At 38.4% G+C, this 12,675-nt stretch overlaps 1 protein-coding gene across 1 annotated transcript in view; it reads right to left on the minus strand.

The window, feature by feature from the left end:
- Positions 1 to 12,675, minus strand: part of Eps15 (epidermal growth factor receptor pathway substrate 15) — a 113,728-nt gene that overhangs the window by 63,732 nt on the left and 37,321 nt on the right. Inside the window, 4 exon segments of the mRNA XM_052715063.1 lie at positions 374 to 463; positions 8,447 to 8,506; positions 11,384 to 11,509; positions 12,258 to 12,323. Coding sequence (XP_052571023.1) covers positions 374 to 463; positions 8,447 to 8,506; positions 11,384 to 11,509; positions 12,258 to 12,323 — 342 coding nt within the window.

The raw sequence follows: 12,675 nt of genomic DNA on the forward strand, positions 1-12,675 counted from the left end.
AAAGAAGAAAAACAAGTACTATGACAGGGAAAGCATGCATGTTAGCACACAGTATGTTCTATCTCCATCTTTAAACTCGGACAGATCAAGGCAAAGCCAGTAAAACATCCATAGGACCTAAGGAACATCTGCCTCCTCTGGGCCATCACGTTATGCAGGTTCAACTAAAGGGAGAGATGCATCTTTGACTGCTCCTTCTATCTTTATCAATCACATTCATGCACTTTGTTAAAAGCAAAATCCTTTAACACTGATAAATTTCTACCTGTCTTAACGATACTTTGATAGGTAAAATGCCTACAGGTGGTAAGGAGTGGTAAGATTCCTTGGCTGCTGAAGAGGGTATCAACCACATGGAGCCTGATATACTGACCGTTTTCCTCTTTGAAGGTGGCACCAAGGCTGGAGGCAAGGACATTGGCACAGGTTCTTTCTCCAGTGCACAGTATACCAAAAACATGGCCTTGGAGAGAAATAAAACGGAGTCAGATACAATTTCAAATTACTATAAAATTCACTCACTAAATTGATCACTGTTCAAGGACAAATCATTTCAAGTGGTCTCAAATCTTTTTTGGCGGGGTGTTGGGGACAGTGTCCAAGACAGGGTTTCTCTGTGTAGCCCTGGCTGTCCTGGAACTCGCTCTGTAAACCAAGCTGGTCTCAAACTCAGAGATCGGCCTGCCTCTGTTTCCCAAGTGCTTGGATTAAAGGCATGAGCCACTATGGCCTTGCTTCTCAAATCTTTAAGAGTAAAGTTAAGAGAGAAAAGAGGAGAAAAAGAGGAAGAAACAAAAGGAAAGAGGAAGAAAAATAAGAACTCAAGGCTACATCATTCTTAGGAAGAAATACTCAGTCACAAAAGCTTAGAGGCACACCCTTCAACTAAAGTTCTTGTAATAGCAAAGAACATGAGAATTTGAGTAGAAAATGCTATCTATAAAGAAATAATCTCCTAATATACAAAATGCTCCTAGAAATTAATAATTTAAGTCCAATAAAAGATAGACAAGGGGCTGGAGAGATGGCTCAGAGGTTAAGAGCACTGGCTGTTCTTCCAGAGGTCCTGAGTTCAATTCCCAGCACCCACATGGTGGCTCACAGCCATCTGTAATGAGATCTGGCTCCCTCTTCTGGCCTGCAGGGATACATGCAGACAGAACACTGTATACATAATAAATAAATAAATCTTTAAAAAAAAAAAAGATAGACAAAAACTGCCAGGCGGTGGTGATGCATACCTTTAATCCCAGTACTCAGGAGGCAGAGACAGGCAGATGTATGGGTTCAAAGGCCAGTCTGGTCTACAGAGCTAGTTCCAGGACAGGCTCCAAAGCTACACAAAGAAACCCTGTCTCGGGCTGGGGAGAATGGACAAAAACTATGAACAGACAATTTACAAGAAAAAAAAAAAATACCACAAATGGCCCGTCCTCTAATATATAAAAACCATGGTCAATTTCACTCTTAAACTAGAACTACAAGTTAAAGTTATAATGGGTTAACATTCTGCCTAAGTGGCAAGAATCCCAAGTTCCATAATGTACTTGGCAGCTAAACTGTGGGGAAAGAGGCGCTGTCAGACATTGCTAGTGGGCACTCAAGGGTAACAGATGCCACTTTTGCAGGATTATTGGGGGCAGAGGGCTGCTGACAACAGACATGAGATAACTGTGCCTTACATCACCCTCTGGCCTCACTTCTCAAGTACTAGGGTTACAGGTATGAGCCACAGGCTCACCTATCTTACACATCCTGGCGATAGCACATCAGAGACACTTACAGAAGAGGCATTATTGCTAGCCATTATTTACTGTTAGCATTCATCTATCCGCTTCCCCACAATCTGTGTCCTCTAGTGACCGAAGGTCCTTTTTCTTTGTCTTGTCACTTACCTAAAACTTTATGTATGTTGAAGACACTGTAATAGCCTGAGCTCTAAGCCACTTCTTGGAGAGGTTTTCTTTCCCTAAATTGTCTCCCAGGTATACATGAATTATACATATTAACAAACTTATTTTTCTTTTGGGAACATGTCTGTTGTTACATGAATCCCAGTCAAGAACTTAAAAAGGCTAGAGGGAAAACTAGTTTTCTCCTCTACAGAACACAAATCAGTACTACCCTTATGAAGGGCAAATTGGTCACCAAACTGCAAATGTACTCTTCCCTTTGGCTCAGCCATCTCACATCTGAGAACCTATCCTTACATTTATTTGCTCACATATGAAATGCTACATGAAAAAGATTATTAACCACAGCAACTATCTGCATCAGCACTCAACTATTCATCAGTAAAAGACTAATTTAAAAATTATGGTATACCTATATCATGAAAAACTGAAGCCATAAAAAAATCATGAGAAAGCACTGTGGTACTGCCTTCACAAATATGTAATTTCCAAAACTGACCAAATTATATACTTAAATTGGAAGCAATCCATTGTATGCAGCCTCCAAAAAACAGGGGAAAAAATAATCACAAAGTATTCTGTGAGAAAAGAAGCCCCAGGGTCTAATGTACACTGATGAATATGAAAAAGTACAGTGTTGAACACACACCTCCATTGTATGTGTATATAGTGTGTTATCTTCTATACTAAAGAGGAAATAATTCGAACTTCATCAGTGGAGGGCATCACTATCTTCTTGTATTAATTTCGAACCATTACAATATATTACCTATTTTAAAATCTTTTAAATTAATAAATATTTAAAGTATGTATATAAAAAAGGGGACAATCTACCTATAGAACCTGATAGGATATAACCTATCCATTTTATTAATTTTTTAAAACAAATATTTGTGCCTATAACTTGTATAAAATAATGTAATATCTCCATTTTAAAAGCGGTAAAGCACAATTTATATTTTCAGAAGATGAAGTTTCTGTAGCTTAAAAAAAGGAAAATTAAAAGAAAAACAGATGAGCCGGGCAGTGGTGGCACACACCTTTAATCCCAGCACTGAGGAGGCAGAACCAGGCGGATCTCTGTGAGTTTGAGGCCAGCCTGGTCTACAGAGTTCCAGGACAGGCACCCAAACTACACAGAGAAACCCTGTCTCAAACCCGCCCCCACACCCCCCACCCCCGCAAAAAAAAAAAAAAGACAGTATCTTTAATTTCGAAATCACTCTGTTAAGTAGACACTCTAGAAGAATTCCAGTAGAAACTAGGAAAAAAATGTGTATTATTTCTTGATTTTTTTCCATTGAAATTTCTAACTCTCATCCGGGTGGTGTCGGCACATGCCTTTAATTCCAGTACCTGAGAGACAGAGGAGGTGGATCTGAGTTCAAGGCTAGTCTGGTTTACAGAGGGAGTTCCAGGACAGTCAGAACTGTTATGTAGAGAAAACCTGTCTCGGAAAAACAAAACAAAACAAAACAAAAAAACCACAAATAAACAAAAAAAAACAACAAAAATCCTAATTCTCTCAAGAGGAAATTTGCTTTGGGCTCCTATCTTAACTCCTAAGTTTGAATTGTTTTCAAATCAATATCTATTGAGTACACAATACAAATGTGATCCATAATTTCTATGATGGCTAATATTTTATAAATGAAGAAACTGAGGCCCAGAGATGCTAACTTACTTAATACAATATTTTAAAGAAGCCATAGACTACAGTATACATTAAACCAAGCATAATGTCACATGCCTATAACCCCAGTACTCAGAACTAGGGAGCAAAGGATTGAATTGAGGCCAGCCTAGGTTATACTAGAGTCTATCTTAAAAAAATAATTTTTAAAATGTTTATATATATATATATATGTGTGTGTGTGTGTGTGTGTGTGTGTGTGTGTATACACACATACATAAATGTATATGGTACAAACCAGGATATCCTAGGTACAGCATTCTTGATTGACCGAGATTTAATCAGCATTAACAGCACCTGTGTAATAATTCACACTGCCATACTTTCCTTTATAATTGAAAAAACTAAACCTGACCTGTGGACCCAGATTATAGTGGGCATCAAAATTACCTGGACGGCTTAGTAGCTCTACAACCAGAATTCTGGAATCAGTAAAGATGGCACTGGGCCAAAGAATGTGCACTTCTAACAAGTTCCCGGGTGACTCTAATGTTGTGTATCCAGGGAATAGCACTTCATCATTTGACCCAAACCAAGCCTTTCCACACACTAGCCAACCAACAAGAATTCAATGTCAGTTTGAAAATACATGAACACTACATCTCCAAAAAGTTGAAGCTCCAGAAAGAAAACGATCTGTCCAGCACACCCTTTTCAGCCAAGTTGACAATGTGTGTAATATCAGGTTGGCATTTTGCGTACGACAAGTGACTGGCATGCATATAAAGGTCAGCATTCTTCTTGCTGCAGATGGAAGTCATTTCCTGGAAAAGTGGACACTGAACACAACAACAACAAAAGCAACGCCTGCCGTCTGCTGCCAACAGACAACATAATTTTTCCTAAAAGTTAAAGTTATTAATTTCATGTGTCTTGAAAATAGTTTCTCCAAGAAAACTAAAGCCAAAATTTTGTTCACTAAATAAAATATGAGGCCAGGCGGTGGTGGCCCACGCCTTTAATCCCAGCACTGGGAGGCAGAGCCAGGCGGATCTCTGTGAGTTCAAGGCCAGCCTGGTCTACAGAGGGAGATCCAGGAAAGGCACAAAGCTACACAGAGAAACCCTGTCTCGTAAAACCAAAAAAATAAAATAAAATAAAATATGAAAGATGAACAGAGTAATTTTAGTACTGCTTGACTATGACCTTGTTTTCTTTTATTTATTTATCTATCTATCTATCTATTTTATGTATCTGGTGCTCTATCTGCATATACACTTGCATGCCAGAAGAGGGCATCAGATCCCATTATAGATGGTTGTGAGCCACCATGTGGTTGCTGGGAATTGAACTCAGGACCTCTGGAAGAGCTGCTAATGCTCTTAGCCACTGAGCCCTCTCTCCAGGCCCCATTTTGTTTTCTTATTATACTTTATTTTATCCTATACAAAGTCTACAACTGAAACAAAAGCAGCAACCAGATCAAATGATGCCCACCCCCAGCCCCAGTTGCCCCCACGTGTGCATGTGTGTGTGTGGAAGGAGAGAAATGCTGGTTATACTAGAGGTGTATACTAGATGAGTGTGAATATAGTTACATAGATGCTAAACCAAAAAGCTTTTAGGATTTTTTTTTGTTTTAAACAAAATCATCACAAACAGACCTAAATTTTACACAGGGTGCCACTGAAAGAAAGGATTTACTTGGGATTACTATCAACTACTGACTTTCTTTGAGAGTGTTTTTCTCTTTGTGTTTTAAGCAACATTAACTTTAGTGGACATCAGATCAATCTGAGGGGCTTGCTTCATTTTGTGTTTTGTTTTTTAAGAAAGAATTTCTCTGTGTAGCTCTGGCTGTCCAGGCTCTGTAGACCAGGCTTGCCTCAAACTCAGAGATCCACCTATCTCTGCCTCCTGGGTGCTGGGATTAAGTACCACCACTGCTGGCTCTGAGGGGCTTTTTTTTTTTTTTTTTTGGTTTATCGAGACAGAGTTTCTCTGTGTAGCTTTGTGCCTATCCTGGAACTCACTTGGTAGCCCAGGCTGGCCCCGAACTCACAGAGATCCGCCTGGCTCTGCCTCCCGAGTGCTGGGATTAAAGGCGTGCGCCACCACCGCCCGGCCTGAGGGGCTTTTAAAATACAGATCCTGACCAGCATCTGGCATAGAAGGTCTGGGGCAAAGCTTGAGGTTTTTTCGAGGGCTCTCAGGTATTACTAACAGGCAACTATACTTTTACCATTTCCTTCGTTTTACTTGCTCACTGATCTTTTCAAGCACGTGGCAACCAACAACTGCTGTAAGGGGTGAAAACACTGTTTTCCAAGAAAACAAGTTTCCTGAAAAACGTCTGTCCACCAGGCACTGTGCTTGATGCTAGAAACACAAAGGGGAAAGACCCTTCAGTTTCATTACACAGGAGAAGCAGCACAAGAGTAACAGTTAATTTCAGGGCTTGAGGTGGAACTCAATAGCAGAGTGACCCTATGTTCAATCTAAAGAACCATAAAAAAAGAAATGCTAATAACGTGTGTGTGATGAGCAGTGACAGTGCATGTCTTCAATCCTAGCACTCGGGAGGCAGAGACAGGTGGATCTCTGAGTTTGAGGCCAGCTTGGTCTGCAGAGTGAGTTCTAGGACAGCCAGAGCTGTTACACAAAGAAACCTTGTCTTGAAAAACAAACAACAATAAAAACAAAAGTATGTGATACATGCTAGCATATACAAGTATAGCTCCCTCTTAGTGCCACATGTTCTTCACAAAATAAGGACCCAATAAATACTACTAACAGAAAAGATTAAGACTTAGAAAGAAGAAAACAAAAACAAAATAAACAATAGAGAGATACAAAGACAGCCAAGTAAAAATGGCATCACCTTCACTTTACAGGAACCAAAAAGGGAAAAACTGTAAATTACTTTTCTGGGAAGAAATTTTGCAAACACTATCTTAATCAATCCCCATGATAGTATATATCCTGATACTTGAACAAATGCATTTTTTGCCTCTAGACAAATGTAAATAAATTGGGAGATATTCTACAAGCTATCATACCAGTACTCAAAAAACAGAAAAAGTCAAAGTCATAAAAACAAGACAAGAATGACAAACTGTCAAAGACTCATGAGACTGAAAAGACACAGCAACTAAATGCAGTATAATACTACAGAGCACAGCTTAGACCAGAAAAGATTAAGTGGTAAAATCAAAAGAAAGTGTGGAGTTTAAAAGTGAGTGTAAGACCTGACTGGACCAATCATACTATTACTCAGACTCAACAAAGAGGAGCCCAGGGCAGTGAGATAACTCAAATGGTCTTGGTGCTGGCTGTGCAAGTCTGGCAATCCGAGACTGCTCCCCAGGTAAAGGGAGAAAAAGAGAACAGACGTTGATGTAATCCACTGACCTCCACACTCATGACATGTCACCTGTGCTCACAGACACCAATACATTTTAGAAAAAGTTTTTTGAAAGCGGGAATAAATTAAGGTAAGAGCTGAATTACATGAAAATTAAAAATATGAAACATAAAAGGATAAATAAGTCTAAAGAATGGGTGTTTTGAAATATCACTGACCTAATGATAGACTGAACCAAAGAAATAAGAGACTATGAGCATAAATATGGAAGATTAAAAATAAGAAAAAGAGGACAACCTTAGGCATAAAAAGATTTTTAAAAAGAACAAGTTTAGAAGTAAAAAACAAAAAAACAAACAATTGAGCTAGAGAGATGGTTCAGCAATTAAGAGCTTGTACTACCCTTACAGAGGACCTGACTTCAGTTCACAGCACCCATCAAGAGGCTCACAACTAATTATAACTCCAGCTCTAGGAGATCTGAGGCCTCTGGCCTCTACAGGAAACTGCCCCCATGTACACACACACACACACACACACACACACACAAAACAACAATTCTTTAGAAAAAGAGGTAAAAAATTTAAGCAAACTAACATCCAAGTAAGAGTACATGGGAGATTACTGATTCATCCCAGGTCAAAACAGGTTATGTATGTGTGTTCGTACATGTGTGCATGGGACTGTACAAATGAGAGGCTGATGTTGGTGTCTTCAATTCCTTTCCATCTTAGTTTTGGAGTCATGGTCTCTCACTGAACCCAGGAGCATCCTGTCTCTGCCTCTCCAGCACTGGGATGACAATTTCTCACCACCACACCATTTTGTCTCTTTCTTTAACTTAGGTTCTAGAGACTGAACTCAGGTGCATCATGAGGTCATGAGCTTGAACTGCAAGCACTTTTAACAACAGAACCATGTCACCAGGCCCTATTCAAGTTTTCATCTAACTTTAAAGAAGCAATAAAAACCATTCTGACATTAAATACCTAACTGCTAAATTACAAAGATCTTTAAAATAAGGAATGCCAAAATGTTCCTGCCCCATCAGTTCAAATAAAACTAAAGCGTTGTTCATGTTTCCTCTTAATAAAATAATGTGAAGATTAGGAGATATAGTTGAAACAAAATTGAATTAATTTAAGAAGATTGAAGCAATATAAGACCCCCCACTAAATTACCATACCATCATCATTACAGTATATTAACCAAGTATCTTTCCTAAGTACCAAAGTAAGAAAAAAAATGATGGCAAAATACACACATTCTCTTTCTCATTAAAAATATGCTGTCACCTATAACTCCTAAAAAGGTTACTAACTACAATCTGATGGGTCTATACTAAAGATAAATTAAAATGGGAAATGCTTCCCAGGGCAGGTGGGACACACTACAATTTAAACACTCAGAGGCTGGAGTAGGAAGCTTGTAAGTTCAAGCCCTGTTTTCATCAACTGGAGGGAGGTATGGGTGGAAGAAAGTTGTCACATGATAAAATGAAGAAACTTTACATTTTCAGAACGTTGAGTTACTTACAACTGCAAACTCGTCTCTGTCAAGCTTTCCATCATGGTCAATATCGCTCAATTCCCAAACCTTAAAGAAGAGAAGTGAGAACAATTAATGCTCTTGTTTTGTGTTCCACTTATGGACAGGAAGAGAACGTTTACTAGTGGAGTGTGAGAGTGCCTGGTCATTAAGTGCCATAAAAAGAATCTGGACTTTGTCTTAATTGCAATGAGAAGTTACTAGAAGGTTAGTTTAAAGTAATAAGATAATATTATTTTATATTATATTATTTGAATATTATAATATCAAAGTTTAGCAATCTCACACTGACCATACAACAGAGAAAAGGATGGAAGTACTACTAGAAAAAAAGCTTTTAAAAATAGTATTTGCTGGCATGGTAGATCTGAGTTCAAGATTAGCCTAGTCTAAAGAGAGTTCCATCCAGGACAGCCTGGGCTGCACTTAATGACCCAGGGGCAGTAGCACAAGTATTTCTGGGGATGTGATGTTAATCACCACCACCACCGCCATAGAATCTAACGTTCTATGAATTTTTAACATACATTGTATTAAAAACATATACTATCACATTTAATCCTTGGAACCCTATCAACTGAAAACTATACCCAATTTAAAGATTTGAAAACCAACACACAGTTTCTAAGGACTTTCCCAAAGTCACTTAAAGAAACAGGGCAGCCTCTGTAAACTGGCTGCTTACATGAGAGCTGGGAGCTTAGAGAGAGTGGTTATGGTTTAAAACGTGAAAGAAGAAAGGAGAGAAATTACTTTGGAAACAGATCAAAAGTGGCAAGTAGTAGGGAGAAATCCAGAAAAAAATTAGTGATCATGAATTTATTTAAGCATTTCTCAAAAGCCTGTATGAAACAAAAGAGAAGGCAAATAATTATCAAATGCAAAATTGAGTTTTTAGTAAAATCAAAGACTTCTTAATAAAGTTAAAGAATTAAAGTCTTAAATGCATTTAGAAAAAAAGATCTATACAGGAAAGCAGGAAATTCAACTTAGAATCTATGATTTCATCAGATATGATATTGAAGAACAATGTAGAAAAAGAGCTAAGAATAAAGGTATGGAACTCGACGAGCACACAGAAATTAAAGAAAAAATAATTTCTGAAGACACCAAGAGAGAGGTCTTACCAGTTGAAAAAAGTCATAGAGATGATGGTGACAGTGGCTTACTTAGCGTCACTGAACTGCACATTTAACATGTGCACTATATGGGCAGGGGAGGAAACTCACTAATAAAGCACTTCCCATGCAAGCATGAGGGCCTTAGCTCAATTCCCAGACTCACATAAAAAAGGTGGGGTCAGGCCAGGCAGCGGAGGCAGACGCCTTTAATCCCAGCACTCAGGAGGCAGAGCCAGGCAGATCTCTGTGAGCTCAAGGCCAGCCTGGTCTACGGAGTGAGATCCAGGACAGGTACCAAAACTACACAGAGAAACCCTGTGTCAAAAAACCAAAAAAAAAAAAAAAAAAAAAAAAAAGGTTGAGGTCAAAGCTGGAAGGATGGCTCAGTGGTTAAATGCACTTGTTGCTCTTGCAAAGCACCCAGGTTCAGTCCCCAGCACCCACATGGTGGATCACAACCATCTATAATGCCAGTTTCAGAGGATCCAATGGCCTCTTCTGATCTTTATGAGTGCCAGGCACACACATGGTGGACATACACACATTCAGGCAAAATATTCATAAACATAAAATAAATCTTAAAAAAAAAAAGGCTAGATGTTTAGGTCTCAGGATAAGGAAAGAACATGCCTCAAATAAGTAAGTACATAGATAAATTAAATAATTTAAGAAAACACAATAACAGTTCCTGAAGAGCAACACCTGAGGCTTCCATGTGTACACACATGTGTGAGCACACTCAAGAGAGAAAAAACAGAAAACAAGCAAAATCCAAAAAAGACAGAAGGGGCTAGCTTGACAACGTGGCAGGTAAAAGTGCTTGCTGCCAAACCTAATAACCGAGTTCTACCCCCAGGACTCACATGATGGAAAGAGAAAAGCAAGTCCCTCAAGCTGTCCCCTAATCTTCACAGTGGTGTACTGTGGCACACCCCAAAACACACACACACACACACACACACACACACACACACACACACACACACACAAATTAATTAATTAAAAAAACAGAGGGGAAGTAAAGGAGCCTGAGATCAAAGAATTAAAGTCTAACAAACATCTAGGAGAAAAAATTCAAGAAACACAGTCAGAAAGCAAAATTTATGATTTCATACTCCTTAAAACAAGACCCTATAATACATAGGATAAGGTAGAAGACAGAAAATAATAGATGGTTTGGGCCTGGAGAGATGGCTCAGCAGTTAAGAGCATTTGCTGCCCTTCCAATACCCACAGGGTGGCTCACAACTGCTTGTAACTCCAAGTCCAAGGGACCCCTCACCCTCTTCTGTACTCTATGGGCATCTGACTTATATGTGCATATGCTCCCCCACCCCCCCAACACACACACATACACATAATTAAAAAGAAAAATAAATCTTTAAAAAATACAGATGATCTCTTAAAATTTGTCAAACAACTAGATCATTCAAGTATACATGCAAAAAAACCAGATCTGATTAATGGACTTACATATGTAACTAATACCAATTATTCATTTTTTTTTTTACAGGGAATAACTAAAACCAGAAATACAATGATAATAATTTACATATTACAAATACAGAAAATCCTGTACTAACACAACTTTAATAAGACCTGTCTATATATTAAACAATGAGCTATTAGTGCTCCTGGTAAGTATAAAATTAAAATATGTAATAACTATATCTAGCACAATACTGCAATCCAAGCATTCATGAGGCTCAGGCAAGAGGTCTTTGAGTTCCAGACCAGCCCGAGCTATACATTACGACCATCTCAAAACAAACAAACAAATTACTTTTAAAGTTTGCTATCTTACTCTTCCAAGGATTTCCACAGGTAACTTAGAGTTGAGCAACACTGGTTTCACTTTATCACCAGACAAAAATCCATCCACTGGACTCAAACTATCAAAAATTGCATCATATTTGGCTTTGTCTTCAGACTACAATATGAAAAGAAAGATGACAAGTTAAACAATCATAAAAAGGATTTAACTGCACATATAAGAATAAAATCCTCAGTCAGGCACTGGTGGCACACACCTTTAATCCCAGCACTTGGGAGGCAGATCAGGTGGATCTCTGTGAGTTCGAGGTCAGCCTGGTCTACAGAGCGAGCTCCAGGACAGGCACCGAAACTACACAGAGAAACCCTGTCTTGAAAACCAACAAAAACCAAAACCAAACCAAAACAAAAGAATAAAATCCTCAAATAACATACAACGTACTCTTAAGCTAACATTTTCAAAAACATTTCATCAAAATATACCAAATCATTTCAAAGTGTCTCTACTAAGGACTTGTTGGAACACTAGCTTTGCTTTTCTACTGCCTGGTAGACTCCAACAATTTCAGAGACAGAAAGAACGCTTCAAGGAGCACCTAGTCCACTCAACCAGACCTATAGCAAGGGAGTAACTTTTCTAAGAAGACATTGGCAATGATATTCTATCTTCAATTCAAAGAAATAAAAGTCTAATGCAGAACAATGTATTTTGAAGGAAGGGAGGATTTAAAAGTTGTTACGAAATGGCTAAAGAGCTAAACCATTACTCAAAATTTTCAACTTGAGTATTTTCCCTACACTCCTTGAACATGTATATGAAAGTCCAATGCAGAACGATGTATTTTGAGGGAAGGGAGGAAGATATTTTTAATTAGGAAACAAAAGAGATGAAGAAACTTATTTACCTTTACAGCCCAAGGGAGCTCGGCAGCTGAAGTCCCACTGGTTAGCAAAGGACTGCTGGAGTCATGCTAGGAAATACAGAGAACAATGAACTGTTGAAGTCCTCATACCAATAGTCAATGAAGAAAATGTGGTTTTTCCACTTAAATGTATTTGTGCAAACTGCTGGGTATCAACACTATTTTACTTTAATTAGACCTTCATTTACTGTCCACTGAAATAAAAACTTTTTCCCATTATTTAAGGAAAACAGACCAGAAAAACTTATTTAGCACTTGGAAGTTACCTGTATATGATACCCAATGGCAGCACATTCAAGTTATTACTTTATCTAGCTCAAGAGACAGGTAAATACATTTGAAAAATCTCAGTATTATACCTAGGCAACAAATACTTATCACAACCCTTGTAAGTCATGTC

Source organism: Peromyscus californicus, unplaced genomic scaffold (assembly GCF_007827085.1).
Source record: "Peromyscus californicus insignis strain IS unplaced genomic scaffold, ASM782708v3 Scaffold_5__1_contigs__length_169319896, whole genome shotgun sequence".
Taxonomy (NCBI): Eukaryota; Metazoa; Chordata; class Mammalia; order Rodentia; family Cricetidae; genus Peromyscus; species Peromyscus californicus.